The sequence below is a fragment of the Spinacia oleracea genome, chromosome 2 (assembly GCF_020520425.1).
Source record: "Spinacia oleracea cultivar Varoflay chromosome 2, BTI_SOV_V1, whole genome shotgun sequence".
Taxonomy (NCBI): Eukaryota; Viridiplantae; Streptophyta; class Magnoliopsida; order Caryophyllales; family Amaranthaceae; genus Spinacia; species Spinacia oleracea.
This window is the reverse complement of record NC_079488.1, coordinates 101,938,293-101,964,228: the sequence shown is the minus strand read 5'-3', so window position 1 is coordinate 101,964,228 and position 25,936 is coordinate 101,938,293. Positions and strand designations below refer to the sequence as shown.

Below are 25,936 nucleotides of genomic sequence, written 5' to 3'. Positions count from 1 at the left end.
CATTATTATTTCCAAAGTGGATAATTAATCTTTTTATGTGTGACTGTAATCTCATAAAAAAAAATCCGGTAAAAAAAATTGGATAAACATGAAAATTGTACTACGTGTTTTAATGAATCTGATTAAAATTAAAAATAAGATGAAATTCTGAAATGTCGTAAATGAATAAAACGTATGTAGTCAAAGATTATTATCGGGTAAAAAATATGGAATTTATTGGAGTCTTGATTAATGTGGATTCTGATGCAAGATATAAATGCCATGCAACTGATCTATATCCTGCTGTTTTAGAAATTAAGTGAATGTTTTTAATTTTTATCTTTAACTTTTCTAAAAACAATAAGCAAGTACAGTAAATGATGTTTGCATGCAATGTTTTATTGACTTTCCTTGACTTACCGGAGTAATCCCGCAAAGGCTTTGCTTACCCTGAGGGTAAGTGGTCCCTTGGTACCCTTGCCTTGTATTGGACAATTCCACGTCACCCATGACACGTCATCCCCAAAATTTGAATCGAAATTTCAGTTTGATTTTGAATTCAAAATTCAAAATTAATATTATTTTCTATTTTTATTTTTTTTTGTCGATGATTCCTATGCCAGATCTAATCTTCCCGAAATTGCGTATGCATGAAATTCAACATGTTGCTCTACATAACTAATTTTTTCGATTCCATCTGTATATGAATTCGTAAAAAATAAAAACAGGAAAACACTTTAGATGGTAATTTCACTGGATGGATGTCGGAATTTTGTTGGTCGTTTAATACCTGGATATGTTCATATGAACAATCAATTAATACCTGAATATGTTCATATGAACAATTGCGATATATATTATGTAGAAAGTTGGTTGCAGAAGAAGAAATCGGAGAAGATGAAGGCGGAGATTCACAATCAATTAATACCTTAATATGTTCATATGAACAATTGCGATTTATATTTTGTAAAAAGTTGGTTGCACAAGATGAAATCGGAGAAGATGAAGGCGTAGATTCCAATGTTTAGACATTTTGGTATAAAAAAGACTCATATGAACAATTGCGATTTATATTTTGTAAAAAGTTGGTTGCAGAAGATGAAATCGGAGAAGATGAAGGCGGAGATTCCAATGTTTAGACATTTTGGTATAAAAAAGAAAAAAATGATTGGGGGGTTGAGGATAATATTGTTTGCGTAGAGTCGAACCCAAGACCTCGGCGTAACCAAGTGAAAGAGCAATGTTAGAGTAGTAACCATTGTGACAGTGAGGCAAAACCATTGGCTATTGTCATTAAAAATTGTAATTAAAGGGTCCCCGTATTAATTTACTTGAAATTGTTAGATTCCTTTTAGTTTGTTTCTCAATATTGAATTGAAACAATTATATTGTATAGAAAGCTGTTTTAAAAAAAAAACCAAACGATTATTTAAAACAAATAATTGTATACATTTCTCAGTACTTTTAAATTTTTTCGTTTAATAATGGTTTTAACTTTTGTAAAAAAAATTAAAAAAAATCAGTCCAAACAAAGAACACATGAATACTTGAAAATATATTAAATAAATCAAGAAGTGATGAAAATGCATTAGTCATATTTAGTTATGATATCATAATTGTGTACACAACTTCGACATGATAATACCGTACACAAATTCAAAAACTTTAGGCCATACAAAAGTTGTTAATCTAAACCCTTTTGAAATACTAATTAGTACCGATTTGACTACTTAAGTTAAATCATCTTAATCTTTATGATCAACAAAATGTTACTTGATCGGACTATAACCATAGTTGCATCTCGACTTGAACTAGTATATTAGGTTACCTAATGACTCGATACACAATGTTAGATCGAAATTACGAGTCAACTCTACATATTCAACCAAGAATAACTTGATCGGACTATAACCATAGTTGCGTCTCGACTTGAACTAGTATATTAGGTGACCTCGATACACAATGTTAGATCTAAATTACGAGTCAACTCTACCTAGTCAACCAAGAATAACTTGATCGGACTATAACCATAGTTGCGTCTCGACTTGAACTAGTATATTAGGTTACCTAATGACTCGATACACAATGTTAGATCGGAATTACGATTCAACTCTACATAGTCAACCAAGAGTAACTTGATCGGACTATAACCATAGTTGCGTCTCGACTTGAACTAGTATATTAGGTCACCTAATGACTCGATGCACAATGTTAGATCGGAATTACGAGTCAACTCTACCTAGTCAACCAAGATTAACTTGATCTGACTATAACCATAGCTGCGTCTCGACTTGAACTAGTATATTAGGTTACCTAATGACTCGATACACAATATTGTCATAACTCTACCTAACCCAAAACTAGTTTATAAGATTATATAATGCCTCGATACACAATATTAGATCGGAATTACGACTCAACTCTACCTAGTCAACCACGAACAACTTGATCGGTCTTAAATGAACTTAGTGCTTATTATATCAGGTTTGGACATACAATCAATAGATATTATGTTTTATTTAAATACGTATCATATATACAATAAAAAGTTTATCTTTAAAAGAAATAGCAGTAATGTGGTATTTAAAGTTAAATTAAATAATAAAAAAGGAAATGGTTAATTTAATTTAATTTAATTGAAACCGCTTTTTGTGATATTCATACGAAAACCGTTTAGGGTTTAATTCAATTCCGCTAAATATTGAAATATAATACAAAACATTTTTACTATACAACAACTACACAAAGTATAAACAACAAAATTAAAATAGTATAATAGTGTAATGTTTAAAAATATTGGAACACAATACAACTAATACATCATCTTAATACTAGATAACTATAACCAGTGGCGGAGCCAACATTTTTCCAATGGTGTGTCACCAACATCTTCAAAGTTCAAACCCTATACCACTCTATTAGTAACCCATGATTTTTTTTAAAAAAACAATCATAAAAAAATTCATATAAAAATTATGTTGTTGTGAAAAAAAATCATAAAGTTATTACTCTGTAATAGTTATTTTAACAGTCTTTTAAGCCTTCAGAATATTTGTACAAAAATTTACGGAGTACTAAAATAAATCATAAGATATGCTCCCTCCGTCCCTTAACGTTCTACACACTATTCATAGGTCAAAATAAAAATAAAACTGATTGCATTGAAATTTTATGTAAATAAACATTATCATTTGAGATCTTGTTAATTAGATTCACGATGTGAGTTTTCAAATTACAATAATTTTTTCTATCGGAGTATATAATTTTAGTATCAAAGGTAAAAAAAAATGTATTTGGAGACTGCGTAAATAAAGTAGAAGAAACGATGAAAGTATATATTTAGACATATTAGTCACATAATAATACGATTTAACATATGTTCAAATACACCAAGTACGAGTACTAAGTAAATAATATCACTTGCTAATTCTTTTACCTCCTTACAACTCTACTAGGCCACAAGTCAATTAATTGAAAAGTTAAAAAATTAAAAAAGAATATGCATTCACACATGACACATATCTTAAATTAAAAATAAAATATTAAATTTCCCACCCAGACCCACGTGGTCCATCTCATTAGTAAAGTGACAAGGAGCAATTTATAAAAGTAAACAAAAAAAACCAGACTTGTTCTTCCTCCCTGTTCCTTTCCATTCCTCCAAGCTTTCCATTACTCCAAGCTTCCATGGAGGACAAAACCATACCTGATGTTTATTCCTCCAAAATCAAAGAGAATACGAAGATATCTATCAATTCGGTGAGACGCAACTCCTTATTTCGCATTCAAAGTTGAATCGGTTAATTGCGCAACTTTTAATTTGATTTTCCCCCCAAAATAATGGTGGTCACTTGACCCACCATGGCTCCGCCACTGACTATAACAAATCATCATAACAATAAAGAGATCACAAACAGCTTAGGTTCCTCTGCCCGACAGATCTCTAATGTCAAGAACAAAATACGATTCAACAAACTCATGTAATTTAATGCATTTAGTAAAAAATAACAAATGAAATTAGCAACAGTAACAATTGATTTTCCTATGAACATATATAGTGGGAAAGGTAATAAACCCTTTGGTTTTTTGAATGCCCTAACTTTTTTTTTTTTTTTTTTTTAATATTTGGTGTGTTAGGCGGGATATATTTTTAGGGAATAATGGCGGTTTTTCTCCCGCTCACCTTACCCTTAAAGGCGCAAATCACCAAATAATTTCCCACCCATTTGTGCTGCTTTTCCCCCTCATTCTGAATTTTTTTTGGCTTATGTGGACCACTAATTTAGCAGGGTACCGAAACCCCACATACCCCCAAGGTAACTGTATCATCTCCCGAGTAATCCGCGTTCTTGCCTGCCTGCCCCGGAGTGTGTCATTCATTAGTCATTTAGTGAGTGAAATTAAACGGTATATGACATACGTACATACGCATGACATCACACGCTAGTCAGATAATTAAACGATTATGACATACACGCGCGTTACATCATACGCCATCCTTTAGACACACTATATATATTATTATTTTTTATAAGGTAAAAGAAAAATAGGATAAGCACTAAAAGACCCTCTTCACCTTCACCAGGAGGAAGTCATTTCGGCATGCTGTGATGTGTTTCAAAACACATCACAGGGGCATTTCTGTAAATAAATTGAATTTCAATGGTACCTGTTTTAATCGTAATGGTACATGTTTTTTATCGTAAAACTCCGTTTAATGAAATGGTACTTTATTTTTAATAAATGGTACACAAAATGCCCTGTGATGTACATCACATCATGCCGAAATTCCGCCCCCCTTCACGAGGGCCACTTCTAATGCATCAGGATAAATTATAGGAAATCAATCAACTAGATGTTCAACGCATCCAATCAGCGGCTCAATTCGCTTTTTAATAGACGTGACAATATTAATTAAGTATTTATATCATTATGCTTAATTTGTCACATAGGATTAGTATTTAGCATCACAATACACGTGAAGGATATAAAATGTGTGCCTTAATTTGCATGTATTGTGTGTCATTCGCACATAGTTCGATCAATTAAGAGGCGAAGATCTACCATGTACGTCAACCTAACTAGCTCGATCATGTTGTTGCTATGTCTAATTCAATTGTGTTACCTGAAGCATATGAGTTGGTTGAGTATACTAGTTTAGGATGTGTTATATTCAGTTATTCGCTACATGATTTTCTCTAAATTTTTATGAAATTAACTGAATTTATCTGAACTTGTTAGAACTATACTCATCAAAATTTATTTTAGTTATAAACTATACTTGATCAACCCTTAGTTTTCGTGAAATAATTGGAAATAAGGTAAATAAAAACAGAGTCTAATCATGAAATATATAGGCAAATGGTGTAGCTGGCCCACAATAGAACAAGGTTCACATTTGGGAAAGTTATCATGCATTTATTTGAAAGGATATATAATGTGCGCTATTGCATGAATTGTGTGTCATCTGCACATAATTCGACCGATAATCACGGAAGCAGCATATATGTATATCTAGCTAATGCTCCTATAAGCACCCCAACTATAAATTTTAGTAGGGGGTTATTAGTCATGTAAATTAGAACGGAGGGTGTGCTACCATGTAAAAACCTAACTAGCTAGCTAGAGCTTGATCATGGTATGGCTATGTATGTCTATTTTTAAGCTTGATCATGGTATGGCTATGCATGTCTATTTTTAATGTGTTGCAAGAAATTTGTTGATTAGAAGATTTACTCTAATAATTAAGTTATATATTGAGTATATGTGCTAGCTAGTCATAAAATAAGTGTGCATAGGATGATGTTTGCCCGCAATAGAGCAAGGTTCACATTTTTTTTTGGGTACGTGTTATCACCCGGTTTACCCTTATGGCTAATTCGGGAGTGGGGCGAGTTTTGGGTAGATAGGTTTCTGTCCCCTCTCAATTGTTGTTACGGGGATCAAACACACGGTTTGCCCTACCAAATTCAGCCCCAGTAACCCATGAACAACAGACAATTGGTTCGCAAGGTTCACATTTTGAAAAGTTATAATCATGCATTTATTCTAAGGTTGTATAAATATAACGCTATAGCCTAAAGTAGTAAAATGTGTATTTAGGTAAAGAGTAAACGTAATAATTATTGTTGTGTTTAAAAGTCTACATCATAACCCATACTTTACGAATTAATTAGTAGACTAATATTGGTAAATTAAGGATTGCTAAATTAAGGGTTGCTTGTAACTTTGTAGCTACAAAAAGGCTTTCAAATCTACTACTCAATTTCAAGCTACATATATACACGTAACAAGTTCTACTAGCTTAGTTTAGTGCGTGCCACTTTTGCTTTTGTTTCTTCAATTTTGTGTTCTTTTCTTTCTTGCAAAAATTCTCAAATACTCTATGTTTCACAATATCTAGCAATTCCATCAATAATGTAGCTAGCTAGGGCCTAGGGTTGCATTTCCACTAATTATAGGTACACCTAGCATACAATTCTCAAAACAAACTAAATGCTGAGTATAGATAATTTGAAACTAATATACTTGAATTTGTTTAGAATGAAAAAAAAGCATTAGAATAGAATGATTAATAGCACTTCCTCCGTTTTTATATATAGTTGCAACATACATTTTTTTTCACGTATTTTAAGAAAAAAGAATTAAACTCTTTATTATGAAGGCATAAATGGAAAGTTCTATTATTTTATTTGGTGGGTTAGAGATTAGAAGTTAACTAAGAGCTTAAAATGAGGGTATAAATGTCTTTGCATACAAAATAGTTTTTCATTTATAATTTGTTGCAAGTATTGTGACGTTTCTATTTTGATAAAGTGCTGCAAATAAAAAAACTATAATGGACGAAAAGTGCTGCAAATATAATGAGGATCAGTAGTGCGAAACTATGACGATACTTTGTTTAGAATGATATATGCAACTATGCAAGTACATCAGGCCATCAGTTAGCCGCACGTCGTAGAACGATCAATTTATACTTAGTATTTTAAAAGCAAAATTATAGATGATAAAATTATATGCGCGTGTCATTCCCTCCTTTCATCCATCATTTTTTTTTTCAATTGCTCCTATTGTTGTTTGCTATATTTTGCAACTATAACGCCTCTTCATGTATTCATTCAACCTCTAGCTTCCACTTCATCTCACTTAGGGGTGTTAATGAGCCGAGCCTGCTCGTGAACTACTCGATGCTCGGCTCGGCAAAGCTCGGTCAAAGCTCGGCTCGAGTGGGCTCGACTCGAGTTCGAGTTCGGCTCGAGATCTTAACGAGCCAAGCCCGAGCTATCCATGGCTCGGCTCGAAAGCTCGTGAACAAGCTCGACTTTGTTTATAGTGTAAAAATATTTTGTGACTTAGAGTCCCACATCGGTGGATATACATATGTTGAAAAGTTTTGTGGAATATATAAGGCACCTTTATCATAAGTCATAACACAATTTTTAATAGATGAGTGACTCATTTATTATACTACGGTCTACATGTGAGTATAATGTTAATTGATACAACTCGGTAACTACAACCTTAATTAAGCTCTCTCACTAATATTCTACCATTTTCTTAGACGCCCATCTTTTGTCTCTTCATTTTTTGCACTTCATTTTCTATCCCTTCATCCGACCTAACTCTATCCTCCACCAATTCGCTTGACCTCTCCTTACTCAGTTATCCATATCATCTAACATCTACCCAAGATCTCTACCTATTCTTGATTATTAGGAGTTTGTTATACACTTTGTAATTGGCTTCCTTAGTATACCAAGTTGGTGAAAGAGAAAGATGTCTTTTTCTTTACGCATCAATGGCAACCTCTTCATTACAAATAGATTGATAAACATCTATGTTTTCTTCCTTTATCTCCTGCTAGTAACTTTAGTATGATCTTTTCAATTAATGTTATTGGTTTTGCCTAAAATTTTGAATTTGAAGATTTTGTGTATCCTTCTTCTTTGATTACTGCAGTCTTGTAAGCAATGAAAACTTTTGATTTTGATTTTGATGAACCAAAAAATTCTTATTCTTGATGTCTGAAGAAATAGAAAACCCGATTCTCGCAAATCAATCTGCTTCAATTGCCAAAACAGCGCACAATTATTTGTTCAGTTTAGTTAAAATGTAATTTTGTGATTTGAATTATTGAGTTTTTTTCGTGCAGATTATGGTTTAATTACCTTTAGATTTATTATTTTTTTGGTGTTATGTTCTTCATGGATTATCATAAACAAAATAATCATACAGAGGTAGCAAATAGAAAAAAGTATTCAAGAGTTGCTTAAAAAAAACAAAATAACATGTCCCACATCGGTTGTATATCTAAAAGTGAGAGAAATGAGAAGTTATAAAATAACCAATACATTTGCAATCAAACAACCTGCTTCAATTGCAACAATTTGGGCCTTAAAATTTTACTTAGGCTGAATTAAGCAATTGAGCTAAGCGGTCTACAAGATTCAAGCTTGAGTTTTTATAGGCTTGTCGAGTTTCGAGCTCGAGCGGAGTCGAGCTCGAGTTGAGTCGAGCCTTGTACCGAGCTCGAGCTCGAGCTCAATTTTTCAGGCTCGTCGAGCTTCGAGCTCGAGCCGAGCCTATGCTTAAGAGTTTCGAGCTCGAGCCGAGCCTACCTAAGCTCGGTCTCGACTCGGCTCATTAACACCCCTAATCTCACTCTTTAACACTCAATATTAATTCACCATTTGATTTAATTTATGTATGAAATAATACGTATATATATTCTTTCATCCTTTATATTTCACCTCTATTTAAATCATATATTTCACTATAATCACAAACGTAGCCCTCAAAACAAATCTATCTATACTATATATTAAAAGGCGTTTAAAATCAAGTTCATCTATCATGTGGCGCTCTACTTCTTCCCTCTTTTAAGGGTCTAACTTCATGCTTTACATACAATAAAAAAATATAACTATTGTTTAGATAAGACTCGAACCCCTTGATTTCAAGTTTCAAACAATAAAGAGTTATCCACCAAGCTATATCATATTTGTTTTATTTCTTTCCATAAAAATACAATAAATGACAAAATAGTAAAAAAAAAAAAATAGAAGCATTTATTCACCTTTTTTTATATATAATAGCATAAATATGTTTTTCATGTAATGACCCGGGGCATCTCCCGGGATCAAAAACTAGTTAGAACTTTAAAAAACGTTTAAACAACCACTGATTTTTCGTTCCTTGAATGAGCTCAAGAGCTAGTTATCAATTAAGTACGATGTGCTAACGGAAGCCTTTACGCATATCATTCAAAAGTTTTCTCTCAACCTAATATTACTTGAGAAAATATTTTGTAGATTTTGTTTCACAAATCAATCTATCTATGTAATATACTAAAGAGAGGAAATCAATGTGGTAATGACAAATGTCACTCATTGATTTGCCGCTCTTAAATATATAAAATTTATAAAAAATAAATAAAATACTTGATTCTATAATTATTTTCTTAACTTTCACCTCATCAAAATATTTGATTCTATTTTCCTTAATATATAAAAAGATTTCATTTTATACATAGGAAATACTTTTTCAAATCATCTTTTCTATACTCCCTCCGTATTTATTTAAGAGATACACTTGATCGAGCACGAATATTAAGAAGAATGATTGAATGAAATAAAGTAATAAAACAAGTGGCATTGAGTAGATATTTTAATAAGTAAAACAAGTGGGGATCATGTCATTTTAGGAGGTGAGGGGTGGGGTGTAATTAAGAAATTATTTGTTTAATAGGGTGGTGGGACATAGGATATATATATTAGATAGATTATTTAATTAGATGGTGGGGTTGATAAGTTACTAAAAATGGCAAGTGTATATCTTAAATAAATACGGCCGGAAAAGGCAAGTGTATCTCTTAAAATAAATACGAAGGGAGTATTTGGTAACAACTATAACCAATATAAGATTGTTTTTTTAGCCTATTTTCTAGGGCCAACCGAAGTGAATGCTCAAAAGTTGTTGACATCCTCAACAGTTATGAAGCAGCTTCGGAGCACAAAAATAAATAATGAAAAATCTGAGGTGTCCTTTAGCAAAGGAGTATGTGCGACAAAACAGGAGGAGCTAAGAAATCTCTTGAACATGAGGTTGATTGATGATCATGATAAATATCTTGGCATTCCAACTATTGTGGGCAGATCCAAGAAATTGATTTTCGCTTCCTTGAAATACCGCATTTGGAAGGATAAGTTACTTTCTAGAGTCGGGAAGGAAGTAATGATCAAGTCAGTCATCCAACCAATTCCCACGTATTTATGAAAATTAGAAAAATGTCGGCTAAATTCTGGTGGGGTAGTACTAATTTGAAGCGCAAAGTGCACTGGCAAAACTGGGAATTTATGTGCTCTCCTAAGTCTCTTGGTGGCCTTGGCTTTAGAGATATGGGTGTGTTTAATGAGGCTCTCCTTGGGCGTCAAGCATGGAGGTTAATTTCCAATCCAGAGTGTTGAGCAGACTTTTTCGCTGTAAAGACTACCCCCACGGGGACTTCCTGCATTCTTCATTGGGGCTAAATGGCAGTTTTTCATGGAGAGGAATATGGGGGGAAAAATCTTTGGTAAAGGATGGCTTGATTTGGCATGTGGGCAACGGTACGAGGATCAATATTTGGGAAGATGCATGGGTGACAGACGATCAAGGCAGCTATATTTCTTCTCCTATATGCGACAAGGTGCAGATGGTAAGCGATCTCATTAACTTTGAGACGATGGAATAGGACTATAACCTGTTGCTGGAGTGTTTTAATGACAGGGACATGAATTGTATTATGGCCATCCCCCTTAGTGTTCGAGTGTAACACCCTAATAATTCCTTGCTTTTTATAAAACATTTTCCAACTTAGAACAAAGGAATTACCAAGATATTACCGCAACCGTGATAACGGCTAAGGCTATTTACCAGAATTACGCAGCGGAATTTAACTAACTTTCAAACACCATAAATAGTTAATGGTCATAAAACAACTTGGAACCATTAAGGCCCAAAACCAAACATTAAATGGTTTAGAAATCCATTAACTAAAGTTCAAAGAAATATTGTAGTCATGACTAAAAACAAAAGTAGAGTTTATAAAGTACGGAAGTAGAAATGAACTCTCAAACACAATCCCCATGATAACTTCTCCTGCAAGTTATCCCTACAAACCTGTTTTATTAAAATCTACTCCCCAACAACGGAAATGCAATGATGGACCATCATAGGGTCGTTAAGGCGAAGGCCATGACCGAAAGAAATAAAGCACGAAGTCAACAAAACTGAGATCGAACAAGCTAGAATAACATTCTATCCTAACATGCTTCACTCAACGAATTAATAATCCACATGCAAAAGCCATTTAGTAAGCAAGTAAACATGGAGACAAGACTCGACACTTGACACGACTCTTGACTCACATTTTAATTAAGAAGTAGCTTCGAACGGGTAAAATAAAGTATCCTGAATTCCGGACGTTGGTGCGGGCGCACAAATATGGGTCTTCGAGGGCGCACCCGGATTGGGTGTGGGCGCACCGATGAGTGAGAGAATAGGGAAAATTCAAGATTTGTCTTTGGTGCGGGCGCGGCAACATGGGTGCTGGCGCGCGCCTCTGAAGCGTTGGAGGCGCATTGAGGCTCAACATAAATCTGGAAATAGCAACTTTGGGCTTGGTGCGGGCGCACCACATTTGAGTGCGGGCGCACCTGCACAGAAATGCAAATTCTTGCATTTTCAAAAGTTCCTGTAAGTCTGTGAATTCTGGTGCGGGCGCGGCAAAAGGCGGTGCGGGCGCACCATCATGGAAGCGACATATTTGCATTCAACTTTGCTCCAACTTGTGCGCGCGCACCAGATAAGGGTGCGAGCGCACCGTGCTGCATTCTTGCTCAACTTGCTTTCCATTCTCAACTCCATCCGAAATCCTACAAAAATCAAATAAAAACGAAATAAAATTCAAGGAAAAATAAACTAAACTAAGAGACACTACGAATTCAATTAAAACTAAAATGTAAGCAAAATCATAGAGTAAAAGGGGAAATAAGAACGAAAATTAAAAGAAAATAATAAGAAAATAAAGGTTTAGAGCGACATAAATGTCGCTCATCAACAGCGCGCCAAACCACGAGGCCAGCGCGCATGGGCCAGCGATGATGTGCCTTGTTCGCGGGCCAACGTGCATGGCTTGTGCAAGGCCAGCGCTGCTGGGCTTTGTGTGCAGGCCAAGGCTGTCGGCTTGCTTGCTATGCAAGCAAAGCAGCCGACCAGAATTATGGTAATTAGGGGTTTTGGATTTTTGGTATATTTTCCTAAACTTTCCTAAAACGTGCTAGGGTTTTTCCTATTTCTAATATATACATGGCCTATGAACATGTACAAAACACATCAATTAAAACACAATTCAATTCTCTTTGCTTATCACATTATAGTGAGATCCCGAAATTCATAAACCTTATATTATATCCTAGTTGGTACGATCTAAGGCGGATCCGAACGTGTTGTAGACTTTCTACTGAGGAACGACGTTTAGCGTTCTAACTTGTTCTTGTTCGGTTTGGGAGCAGCTAGGGAAGGCACGCATCACAAAGTGTGTTTACTAAATTATGCTAAATGATTATGTGCATTTAATTTGGATTCTGGCATTTATGGTTTTTCCGCATGACATTAGATTGTTCAAAACCTAACAACTCACCCCTTGTCTACGATATTATTGTAGTGTCATTGAATTGAGTAAAGTGGAAACATATATTATCGATCACTTGATCATTCTTGGATATAACGACCATCCGTGGTGCATCAGTTACCCTATTAGAAGCTAAGGGAGAGTGACATTTTCAAAAAATAATTGAAAGGAATTAATCTTTCTCATTTTCTTGAGCTAGGTGTTAAGCACCTATGAGAAGAAATGTGTTGTTTTTTGGATTGTGCACCACCGTTAAATTAATGTGTATGTCTGTAACATTATTGTTTAGGTATGAATACAGGGAATCCTTGATTAATGAGTCGTTTGGTTGAGACGATGAGAGATCTTCAAGAGTCTTCTTCCTATGTCGGAGTCAGACGTAGGTTCTGGGCTCAAGTTCAAGAATTAGGTTTAGGGTTTATTGATTGCATGCCTTCTGATGTGTATTCGGGTCGTATATATAGGAATATATGATAGAAACCCTTATCAGCTGGTTCCTTGGTCAACACGAACTCTTTTCCCCGCCGACTTCTATTGGGTTTGGGAGTCCATCCATTCGGCAGAGTATAATTGGACGATCTTAATAACTACGGGTCGAACGACCCTTGTGGGCCGTCCCCCGTGGGTCATCACTAATATTCGTATTTTACTCATGTTAATGTCTGTCTGGGCCTATTGCGTGTGGCCCATGTGTCGACGTGTCGTGAGCCGTTTATATTCCCAAACAATTATGATTGATAACCTTTGTATTATCCTCATTCCAAAGTACTCATAAACCTCCACAATGTTTGTAGGTTCTATGATTAATTAGTTTGTGTATGTATTTTAACACTCTATTTACTCTTTGTTGTTTTCATTACTAGTCATAGTTTCTAAAATAAAAATGAGATTGGGTTTGTAATTATTCTTTGTTATAATGAGTTCAACAAGCGCTTGATCTCGCTTCCCTCCTTGAATATTCCAGAAGCAATTTTTATATGAAAATATTCATATGAAGAAGAAGGGTATGAAGTTTGGTTTTCACCAAAAGAACTGACTTAAAATTGACTAGCAATGTTTAGTGAGACGAAAGAGGTATTTTCAACATAGAGTTTGAAAATTTAGTGATGACACGAAAAAACAACTTCATGAGGCCGTAAACCATCTGAATTGATACCAGTGTTAAAGAGAACAAAATGGGACAAAAGTTGCACACTTGCACCAATAGAAGTAGCGGATTTATAATCCGGTTCCAATAAGGTTTTGAAATCTTAGGCGGTTCATAAAAGGATATTAAAATCGAATTATGATAAAGATATTAAGGGGGCGTTTGGTTCGAACGGGGTAAAGGGAATGGAATCAACAAAGGGAATGAGGGGGAAAAGAATGGAAATCCCTTTGATAAAGTGTGTTGTTTGGGTGAAATGGTTAGATTTATATCTCTTCCTTCTCTCTCCTTAGCTACACCTCAAACTTTCTCTGCCATCCTTGGACCTCCGTCCCCCTGATTCCGCTGCCTCTCCACCATACTTTCTCCGTCGCCGCCTCGCGCCACCCACTCTCCTTTTCGCTGCCATTTGCTATTCTCTTTGCTCATTCTTTTTCTTTATGTCTCACCACCACCATTAACTTCAAGTTTAAGGTTTTAAAGGTCAAATTCGAACTTGAAAACTCTAGATCTAGAGTTTTCATGTTTCATGTTCAAATTTGACCATCTAAAATCATAATCATGACAAGAGATGTATTTCCAAGGTAAAATACTTTCAAAATTCCGGGTTTTTGGTGACTGAGGGCGTTTGAAGGTGGTTTTCAAAGGGTCAGATTAGGTGTGGCCGGAATTTCGTGACTGATTGTTTTTCTGGTGGGTTTCGTTGGGATTTCGAATGGCCAGATTGGGTTTTTGGATATGGAGGTCATGTTTTAGGGACGTTTTTGGTGGCTGGGGATGGGTTCAAGTGGGCAAGGTATGGTTTCGTGGGTGGAGGTGGTGGTAGTAAGGCAGCGATGTAGGTGATGGTTGGGTGGTCGTGGTGTGGAGGTTCTGATAAGGTTTGTGGTGCTAGTAGGGTAGTTGTATAGGTGATGCTGGCGAGGAGTGCTGGTGTGTCTGGTTGTGTGTTAGTGATGGAGGGAAATGGAATGGAAATACCACGGGGGGTAGGGTTTCAACATAGAGGATTTTGTGTAATGAGGGGGTAAAGGGAATGATTGAAATGACATAACAAACAACAACAAAGGGATCCTTTCTTGTTCATTCTCTTTTCCTTTACAGAATACCCCTAACTAAACGCCCCCTAAATATTTAGGTATTTTATAAGCTAATCTGGAAATCCGGTTGCAAAGAAGAAAGAAATTCTTAGAGAACCAAAAAAAACGATAACGAATGAACGCGTATTATTTACATAGCATCTAAATACATAAATTAAAATTATCGAACTGCCCTTTTGTTGTACGTACAAAATTAGGAGTTTGGAGGGAAAGAGGCCGCGATTTTTAGTTTAGGCTATGTTCGGAACCGTGGCTGTTTTCCGTTTTTTCATTTTTTAATCAAAAAAACAAAAATAAAGTTGTTCGGGTGAAGCGCTGAATAAAACAAATTTCTTGGGCTTTTGACAAAACAAAAGCGGAAAACCTAAAACCACTCAAAGTGGTTTTGGGAGTTCCGTTTTAAATTCTGCCCCTTCTAGCTCTCTCTCTCCATCTCCCTCTGCCTCTTGGTTCCTGTCATAGCTGTAACTTCTCTCAAGATTCAAGGCTTAAAGCTAGTACGGGTATGCAGACTTCTCTTCTTCTTCTCTTTTTTTTTTCTTTTTGTTCTCCTTGAAATCATACTGTTCTCATATATTGTTTCATTGATTTTTTTTTTTTTGATAAATTGGGTCATGGTCATCTGTCTACCCATCTTTGTTCTTTAGAAGCAATTTAAGTCGCAGCAAAAAAAAAAAAATCAAGCCAATTCCAAACTGATAATTCCGTGAACCAATTGTCTCGAACTCGTCAAAATTTTCAAACCAAGTTCGTTGATTTTGTGAAAAATTCCAATTTTTATACCCATGTTCTTTAATATTTTTTTAATTGTTGAATTGTCTTTGTAAATTGGAATTGGTTTGGATATTTTTATTGTTTTGGTGTTATAAATGCACAAGTTTCCGACGAATAGTGGTTGTTGAGTACATCGTAGTATTACAGTGTGTAATATTGATTGACTGTGTGAAGCAAATAAAAAATTCTGGATTGTTTAGAGAAGTATTTTTTGAGTGAACACTATATTTGATCACTGTTGGAGTGATTCCTTAGGTTGATTACTGTTCTTGTGTAAACGAGTGGATTATGTGGGAATTATTTTGCCCCTTCTAAGACGTTGTTACAATTCTTTTGATTTGATTGTTTCTGTACACCATATTTGCCTTGTTTGCGTACTTTTTTGTGCTATTTTGCTACTCGAATTTCAGATTGTTTCTTGATATCATGTATTTATTATCACTTGATAGATGTCAATTCTGAACAATGAGATTAAGTGTGAAGATGATGTCGTTGAGATTGATGGTATTGGAGGAGTAGGGGTGTGGAATGAAACTATTGAATCTTACTTGATAAGCTTGATAGAGGAAGAGGTGAAAAGGGGAAATAGGCCAACAACCACCCTTACCAAGCCAGCTTGGAAGACCGTCAAGCAAAGACTGGAAGAGAAGTAAAAAAAAGATTATAGTCAAGAACAACTTAAGAACAAATATAATCAATTAAGACAAAGATGGAAGGACTTTGGTAAATTAATAGGGGAAACTGGGATGGGATACAATGCTGTGACTTATCAACTTTCGGCCGAGGATGATGTATGGAAAAAGTTATATGAGGTACTTGATTGTCAATAAATTTATTATAATTATGTAGTACGTTTTGTGGGGGGGGGGGGGGCAGTATTTTTCACTAATCAACCTCTTTACCCTTTTATTTCCATTGTTGCAGAAACATAAGTCTGCCAAAACCTTTAGAAGGAAAGGATGTAAGCATTATGATAAACTATGCACAATTTTTGGTGATACAACAACTACGGGTGTTAGTTCACATCCTTCTACAAAAAGCCCTTCTGATAGTGAGGATGAAAATGACACTGATGGAGAAGAAGGTGATTTAGAAAAACAATGTGAAGACGTTCCAAAAAACAAGAAAGTCAAAACTAATGTAAATCCTAAGAAATTAAGGGAGAGAGTTAATACAGCAATGGCAGATGCATTGGTTGCAATGAGTGAGAATTCTAAGAAAAAACTTGAACTTCTTGAGAAAAAATTTAATGGTAGTGATGAAGGTGGACACCAATCGGCGGAGGATCATGATTTGCTAATGGAATGCGTTGATAAATTGAGTGCTCTCGAGGGAATTGACGGGGCTTCATTTGCAAAGGCAACTAAACTCATACATGATGATCCATTGTGGAGGAAAATGTTCCTTCGATTTCCCGATGATAGGAAAATAGATTTTGTTCTTAATCTTTAAGCATGTCCTCTACAAATTTTATTAGAACTTTTTTTAGTATGTGTTTGATGTTTTTTCGAACTCAATTTTGCTATTGTGTGTCTCAAGTACGAATCTTATTTAATAATGAGCTGATGGATGAATTTATGTTATCTCTTTTGCACTAGAAATTTGGATATGATATACATGATGGTGATTGCAGTTTAGATCTTTTATTGGTATTTAGTGATTATACTTATATCTTTTAATTAAAGTTGCAGATTGAAATGAGTTTAGATATTGAAGAACTTAATTTGGATATCGAAGAACTTTTATCAGATTCGGATGAGGAGGATTTTCAACAAATAATGACAATTTATATTAACTTCAAGAATAATGGATTTCTTAAAAAGAAACCCCGCTTGCAAAGGATTTCAAAGTTAACTGGTCATCAATATGTTCTTGAGCTTCTTAATGGACACCCAATGACATGTTTCGAATTGCTTCGAATGACTCCACCAAACTTTATTAGCTTGTGTGAAGAGTTAAAAAAAAGGGATAAGTTGAAAGACTCCAAATTTATATCAATTCAAGAACAAGTTGCAATGTTTCTTCTAATTATTTCTCATAATTCAAGGCAAAGATTTGCAGGCGATAGATTTCAACATTCTTTGGACTCAATTCATCGTCATTTTCGGAGGGTCTTGTATGCCATATCTTTTTTGTCGAAGCATTTGATCATTCCTCCACCATTTGATGAACCTCCTCCAGAGATAAAAAATAATCCAAGATATTATCCGATATTCAAGGTAATTTTTTTGTTCCATTATTTATTTTGTTTAAATATTATCTAAAGCTATTATGTGCATAGTTTTTCATTTTAACAATTTTCTACAGGATTGTATAGGAGCTATTGATGGAACTCATGTATCAGCACGTGTACCGCAAGATCAACAAATTTCATATCGGGGGAAAAAAGTTGAGCCTACGATGAACGTAATGTGTGCTTGCTCATTTGACATGAAATTCACATTTGTGATGGTTGGATGGGAAGGTACGGCAAATGATTCAAGAATCTTTTGGGAAACGATTACAAATATAGAACAAACTAAGTTTCCAATGCCTCCGAGGAGGAAATATTATCTAATTGACTCGGGGTACACAAATATGCCTGACTTTCTTTCACCGTATCGTGGAGAACGGTATCATTTGCGTGACTACAGGGGAACAACGAGCCCACAAGGTCCAGAGGAGATATTTAATTATACACATTCTTCATTGCGTAATGTTATTGAAAGATGTTTTGGGGTGTTGAAAGCTAGATTCCCCATTTTCAGAGACATGCCTCCGTATGATTTAAAAAGACAAAAGTATATTATTTTATCATGCTGTGTTGTCCACAATTTTATAAAAATGTGCAAGGATGGAGATCCCTTGTTCAGACATTATGCAGATGAAAACGTAGAACTTGAAGATGAAGGAATACCCAATGGCTCTGAAGAATTAGTGACTCCTAGTGTTAGTCAAAATGAACTTCGTCGAATGGGCAAGTTTCGAGATCGTTTAGCAAAACGTTTGTGGGAAAGACAAACTTCACAATGAAGTCACTGTTTAGAGACTAACAGTACATGGTATTTGACTATTTCTTTTTGGTTGTGTTACTTTTTTGTAGGTTTTTTATTTGAATTATGTTATGGCGTTATTAAATTAATTACCCATCAATTATATTATTAGTATTGTCAATGTTATAATGTGCATTTAGTTGTCAATGTTGAAATATAGCCTAGAAATTTGCATTTATATGACGTACAACAACAAAATAATAATAAATTAATAATGATAATAAATAAATAATGATAATAATAATCTTAAAGAGGGGTAGGGATTAGAAATGACATAAGAGTAGTAGTTTTGTATATGGTTTTAGTTAACTGTATACTAAAACTGAAACGGTTTTAAAAAAATAGAAAACCAAAACTGAAATCAGTTTTCAGTTTTTAAAAAACAGAAAACAGAAACCTTACAATGATGCCGAACAGCCCTTAGTTTTTTGTTTTTGTTTTTTCCTCCAAAAAAATTGTCGTGAACGGAAAACCCTAATTATCGAGTACAGTAACTCTGTAACTGCCCTTGGATGCTGACCATCTTCCCCAATTGTCCCTTTTCTTTCTTTCAACAACTCTTGTCCCTTGGATGCTGACCATCCTCCCTCTTCATCTCTCTAAAAAACTGAAGAATTCCCCTCTCTGAAAACGGCGAAAGTAAAATTCTACAGGTAAAATCCTTTCTTCTCTCTTAAATTGTAGATCGACTTAATTACATGTATTATCTGTAATTATGTGTTAGCTCTGCATGTTAATGATTTTGTTTATCAAGTTAAAGTTCAAAGATTTTCATGTTTTTGTTTGAATAATCTATAATAACAATTCAGAATCTGCATTTTAAGTGATTTTAAATGTTATTTTTTTTGTCGATTATACATGTTCTTGCTCGTTTAAGAATTCCGAATGAATTCTGTAGGAACTTTTTTTGAACAACCATGAAACGACGATATGACCCTAAGGTGCCGATTGATATTAGCGAGGACGAAGAAATAGGGGAATGTCTCGCCATAGTCAAAAAAGAAAAGCGAGAAACCAAGAAAATTGGAGTGAAGGTGGTGAAAAAGTCCAATTCGATAAGCGAGGAAGAAGAATCGGTTACCTTCCAGATTGAGACTGACATTCCGCTTAGGTGGGTAATGATCGCGTTTTGTCAGAAATCGGGTTTGGATTTTCAAACCATCCGATTTGAGTTTAACAGTGCTAAGTTAAGGGAAACGGATACTCCCCATCAACTTGGCATGGTTCATGATGATGTAATTTTTTCCACCCTTATTCCAGGTTTGCATCATTCTTTTCACCCTTTGTACTCACCATTTTCTGAATGGAAAATGAAATATTTTTATTTGATTTATCAATAGTTCTAGTATTTAATCTTTTATTAAGTCAATTAATTGTTTTAATTTCGGGTTTGAGTTTAGAGAATACTGGAAATGGACCTAATTGTGGAGTTCTATATTTTTTTTAGTTTTTCATTTTTATTATGTGATATATTTAAGGATAGGGCATAATTATCCTTAAATTAATATTCTTTTCTAAATTGTCAAAGGACCAACTTAACCAAAAACTTAAAGGGTTTGAAGCCCAAGATTAATTTTTTATTCTATCACTCCCCCTCACATGAAACCCCTTTGGGATTGAAGCGCGGGTGCAACATAGGCCTCCTCATACCAACGCTAAATATTTACTTTGAAAGGATGGGTGGATGAGATGTAAAGCCGTGATTTTTGTGTCATGCTGGCTCCGATACCATGCCAAAAGACCAACTCAACCAAAAGCTTAAGCTTAAGCGGATGGTTAAAACCCCAAGATAGTTTTTTGTACTCTATCATAAATTATTGTAAAGAGGAGAGGAAATTAAATAGAGGAAGATGATCATTTTACTAACAAAGTGTTTGGATAGTGTAAGTTGACGAGAATGAAGGAATCGGAAGATAGATCGAGTGACCTTTTCCCTTATTTGGATATGGAATGTGAATCGAGAAGGGAAGGTAGAGTGATTGATTGTGTGACTGATCCATATTTGTCCGAGGTCCATTTTCCTTTTTCTTTTAAGTAATCAAATCCTTCCACATACCTTCTCCATCCTTCCCCCTCTCCGCCCTCCATGATTTCTTGTCAAACACAATGTAAATTGCTTCAAGAGGAATGCTGCTTCATTTTATAATAGATGTACAAATTAGCAAATAGAATTGATAGTTCATTTAATTTTACTTGGTTCCTTTCTCCCCGCCCCCCACAATCTAGTCTAAATGTTGTTAATTTTACTTTGAAGTCAAAATGTTGGAGAAATACCTTGTAAATTATACCATGACTGAACTATAATCTTTGGCAAATAAAAAACATTTCAGTGTGGATCATGTCTATTATGATTTTGGGGAGGTACAATTGTACATAGCTTTATCATGTCTTGTAAAAGACTTGTTGAAAAATCGCTAAGCCAAATCATGGATGCAAATTTTCACCTCACTTATCGGTTGTGCTGCTATCCTGTGCTTAATCATGCTATTTTAGTGAAATACAGTTAAATGTTGATTTCTCACTCACGGCTTACTGATGAAATAATCTGTTAGGAATCATGCTTTCAACATCAGTAACACTAAACTGGCCTTATAACAATATAACCCATTCTGAAGTCTAAAGTAAGCACAAGTTTGGTTGACTTATGTGCTTTTCCTTATTCTACTCTCCCACCCTTTTGTTTTCCTGCTGCTTTTATCTAGAAATCATTTATTTGCCACTATTTTTTTCTTCCAATTCCCTGGTATGCTGTTTTTAACTACAATCCATTGCTTGTCAGTTATTACTTATTACTATTCTTCCTAATACACTTTTCATTTTTGGGAGTGCTAGTAGTTATTGTAGCGCTCCAGACTTCCAGCTTTCTTATCTCCTATGTTAAAACACTAGTAAAAGAGCTTCATCTGCGACATGGTTTTAGCAATCTCTTTCTCACGGCTAAGAATTTTAAACTTAAGTTAGGTTCTTGAACAGCCAGAGAGAAATCCCACAACTTCAAAAATAGGGGTGCTATCCTTTAGTCAAGCTAATTATTTAATCTGCTGTTTCCCCAGCCGAACTCGGTAGATGACAAACTTAGATACCAAATACACTTTCTTTTTTCACTCAGTTAGTTCTTTAGTTAATGCTGATTTGCTGATAACCTGATACTTCTACAAACTTGGTGATTGCATACTTGTCGTTTGTGGTGTTCTAAACAGTGGGTGGATAAAAACTAGTTTTCCGTTTCCATATACTGTAATTCTGTTTTTAAGGTTATGCCCACAACTTAAGAAGTTACTACGTAATAATTATTGTATGGTGTTGAAAACTACTTCATATAATATTACATTGGTACTTTAGTTGACAAATAACTACTCCATATTGATGTATTTTCATCTTCACAGCTCTTACATAACTCATCTCCTTGATTTTCTCTGTTTTGTCTTGTTTTTATCATTGTTATTAAGGTGGTTCTGGGTATAGTGCTGTGAATTATGTAACTCTATGCATCCGCATGCATAAGGAGACAGACATGTTTCGTAGTGTGAGACGCTCTACAGCTATACTGCCTCAGCTTATGCGATGTTTTCCTAGCAGTGGACCTCAAAAACAAGGCTCTCTAAGCTTTGTTTACGGAGGATTGAAGTTAGATGAGAATCATACAGCTAAGGAACTCAATATGGAAGATGGTGACGTCAGTGATGGCTTCAATTTTAACACAATGAGTAAGTTCGACTCTGGTTTCTTTCAATCTAGTTCGAAAAGATCATTTTACACTCAGATTAGGATGCTAAAATATATTGTTCTGCTTTATGTCTGAAAGTGCACTTTCTACTTCTTTGATTCATGACTTGTCAAGATTTTAGTTCATATTTCTGATGCTAGACAGAATGTGTTAAAAAGATTTACTATTTGCACGGACTCAAATTTCAAAATGCTAAGAACATTTAGAAACAAAGTATTGTAGTGTATTTTACTTGAGCTGTACAACTCAGATTTGGAACTGTTAAAGATTAAAAAAAACGGATTTTTCATGAAATACCCCTCAATTTTCACGAAATTCACCAAATGCCCCTCGACTTTCAGAAATTCACCAAATGCCCCTCACCTTTAATATAATACCCAAACTACCCTTACTAATGACGCGCCGTTAGTGCTCCGTTAGCCAACTTTCAAATTCACCAAATACCCCTATTTTAATACTAATTTCACCAAATACCCCTTTGTTGAAAAATATTTCACCAAATACTTATATTTTTAAAGAAAAATTTTGATGCAATTATTTATGCCCAAATTTCTCCGCCTATATGGTTTATGCCCAAGTTCTAACTCTTTCTCTCCCAATTACCTATATCATTTTTTTTTTGTCTTGATTGAAAGCTAGCCAATAATATATAGGGACTAGAGAGTATTAGTGTTTTATATTGATGTACAGAATAACCCAGATCATTCAATTACAAACCAAATACAATAGATCTTAAAAGAGAGTTTAAGCTACTTTATGATACATCCTCAATAGCACCAATGCAAATCTTACTGCTGGAAGGTTTATGAAACCAATCACTGTAATGTTGGTGTGACTTCGATTAATGGAATAAAAGCAACAAATTATATATCAAAAAAAGACTGTAAAGACCCATGAGTTAGGATCTTGATCAAAGTAACTAAATTTTTTTGCGGCAATTGTTCTCAAGAAATCTGAAAACTCGGTGTTTTCAGTCACCAAACCACATAGTCTCTAACGAGCCTCGAAATCTAAGAAAAATAGATAATAGGTGCTCTTTGAAGAGAAAACAATCACCAAAACAAGAATCAACTTTCTCTAACAAAAAATAAACTTCTAGTCCAAATTACTAAACAAACAATCACCAGCTGTAGATTCAATCCCATTTATCCATAGCTACCTCTGTGCAAGGAACCAAAAGCCAAAAAAAAAAGAAAAAAATTTACAGAGCCCTACTGAAAAGATTGAAAGATCTTAATTTACATGAACCTGGTTCAAATGTTGTTCAGATTTGTGAAATAAGAAGTAGAACATTGGGATTCAGCAATTGTAAGATCAGCCACCATCTCGCCATTGTGAATAGGTAAGACCGGGAAATGGTGAACGCTAAAGACCCAACAAAGCCGCCGCATCCGCCACCGTCGATAGGTAAGATCGGCCCATACACCGTCTTCCTCACTCCTCTTGTCACCGCTAAACCCATTTCCGAGCCTCCAGTCGGGAATCACCAGGAATCATAAATTAATTTCTGAAGAAAATTGGGGGATTAAAGATGGGTTTTCCAGAAGTTTGATGTTGGGTTTGGGTTTCAAATGTTTGCTTTGAGGAATAATTGAAGATGGGTTTCAGATGGGATTAGTGGATTGCTGGTTCGGGAGTAAGAATAAGATTTGGAGTTGGGCATTAGTTATTTGGTTATGGAGGTGTGCGGTTCCATCAGAGTCGTTGTTGCAGCACGGGAGATTGAGAAGATAGAGCGGCTATTTAAATGCGGTGGTGGTGATGGTGGATCTGTGGTGGTTCCGAGATAGAGAATTTGTGAACGTTTTGCTATGATTTACCTACTCCGGCTTTACGATGGAGTTCTCCAGTGAAACGGGGGAGATGAGAAGAAATGGGAAGATAGAAGAAAAAAGAAAAAGAAAAATTGGATGCAGTTAAGGTTGATGAATGAGGAAGAAGGCGGGGAGAGAGAGGAGCAGTTGAGGATGCAGTTAAGAGAGGAGCAGTCAGCAGTGGTAGGGAAAGGTTAAGGAAAGGTTAAGGCTCCCAAAAGCAAAATAAGGGTAAAATAGTAAAGTCATGCTAACGGAGACTTAACGTCCGTTAAGTGTAAGGGTATTTGGGGTATTAAGTCATTTGTGAGGGGCATTTGGTGAATTTCTGAAAGTCGAGGGGCATTTGGTGAATTTCGTGAAAATTAAGGGGTATTTCATGAAAAATCCGTAAAAAAAAAGGTTATAATTCCTGGTTTTCAAATCTAGAAGTTTGGCATTTTGTTGAATTGAATCTCCCTCTCCATTCAGGTTCTTCCTTGAGCATAATTCGTCCACATATTACTCTCAAAGTGAAATGTGTGTCGGGCAATTTGACGCTGTTCAGAGTCACTCAGAACACTCGTTTGGGTCAGATGATGGATAGATTAGTGCCGCCGAATCCATTGTCGGGCGATAAAAACATTCGCTTTCTTTTCCATGGCAGACAACTTGAAGCTACAAAAACAGTTGAGGAGGTGCAGCTCCAGGATGGTGATCAAATTGATAGCATTCTTTGTCTTAGAGGGTGTTAAAGTTTGTTTGGTCGATTAATCATGTACGGAGTAATACAAGTATGATTTTGCTTTGTAAATATCGTTTTATTTTCCCTCGTAAGATTTTTAGCAGTTGCAGTAAAAAGCTGATGAGATTGCTGGTTGTTTAGCTGGTTTAAGGGCTACCTACATTTGCTACTAGATTTTAGCCAGTGCGATGCACGGATTTTATTAAATTGTTATCTTTTTTTTTTGACGATAAACATCATATGTATATACCACTTTTATATATTAGATTAGATTAGTTTTTTTTATTTTGCATTGAATTTCATTTTAGATTTTTTTATATTATGAGAGTGTTTGTTTTTGGATGAAATTGTATATGCGTAATATTAATAATTAATTAATAAAAAATATCTACATGTCACTTAATCATTCATCTACGTGGCACTCGACTTTTTTAATTCAAAATTAATTTTGAAATATTATTTTTCATTGGCCGAAACCATTAGATTTTTCTACGTGGCGCTCTAATATTGGATTAATGTTTTGATTTTAAATTGAATTTTATTTATTTTATTTTAGATTAGTGTTTGATTTTGGATGAATTTTATTTTAGATTTATTTTTAATTATTTCAGTGTTTGATTTTAGATGGAGTTGTATATATTAGTAATTAATTAATTAAAATATCTACGTGGTACTTGATTTTTTTAATTCAAGAATAAATTAGAAATATTATTTTTCATTGGCCGAAACCATTAGTAATCCTAAGTGGCGCTTTAATATTTCAGCAAATATGCTTCCTTTATATATGTATATTAACTTGTCAAAAAAAAAAATATATATATATATATATATATATATATATATATATATATATATATATATATATATATATATATATATATATATATATATATATGTATATTAGATTACTTCCTGATTACTTCCTGGTAGGGGTGAGCGGGATCGGGTACCCAGTCAAATTCTTAG

General features: G+C 34.7%; 1 protein-coding gene across 2 annotated transcripts; it reads left to right on the top strand.

Moving 5' to 3' along the window:
• Positions 1–19,143: 19,143 nt before the first annotated feature.
• LOC110798127 (uncharacterized) lies at positions 19,144–25,255 on the top strand. 2 transcript variants are annotated; one of them, XM_022003276.2, is made up of 4 exons: positions 19,144–19,358; positions 19,604–19,965; positions 22,155–22,412; positions 24,718–25,255. In XM_022003276.2, exons 2-4 carry the CDS (start codon positions 19,623–19,625, stop codon positions 24,978–24,980), a joined length of 864 nt encoding a protein of 287 aa, XP_021858968.1. In that variant the 5' UTR covers positions 19,144–19,358; positions 19,604–19,622; the 3' UTR covers positions 24,981–25,255. The 2 variants fall into 2 exon arrangements, with proteins under 2 accessions (XP_021858968.1, XP_056693518.1); XM_056837540.1 differs by having other exon boundaries at positions 19,583–19,965.
• The last annotated feature ends 681 nt before the right edge of the window (positions 25,256–25,936 follow it).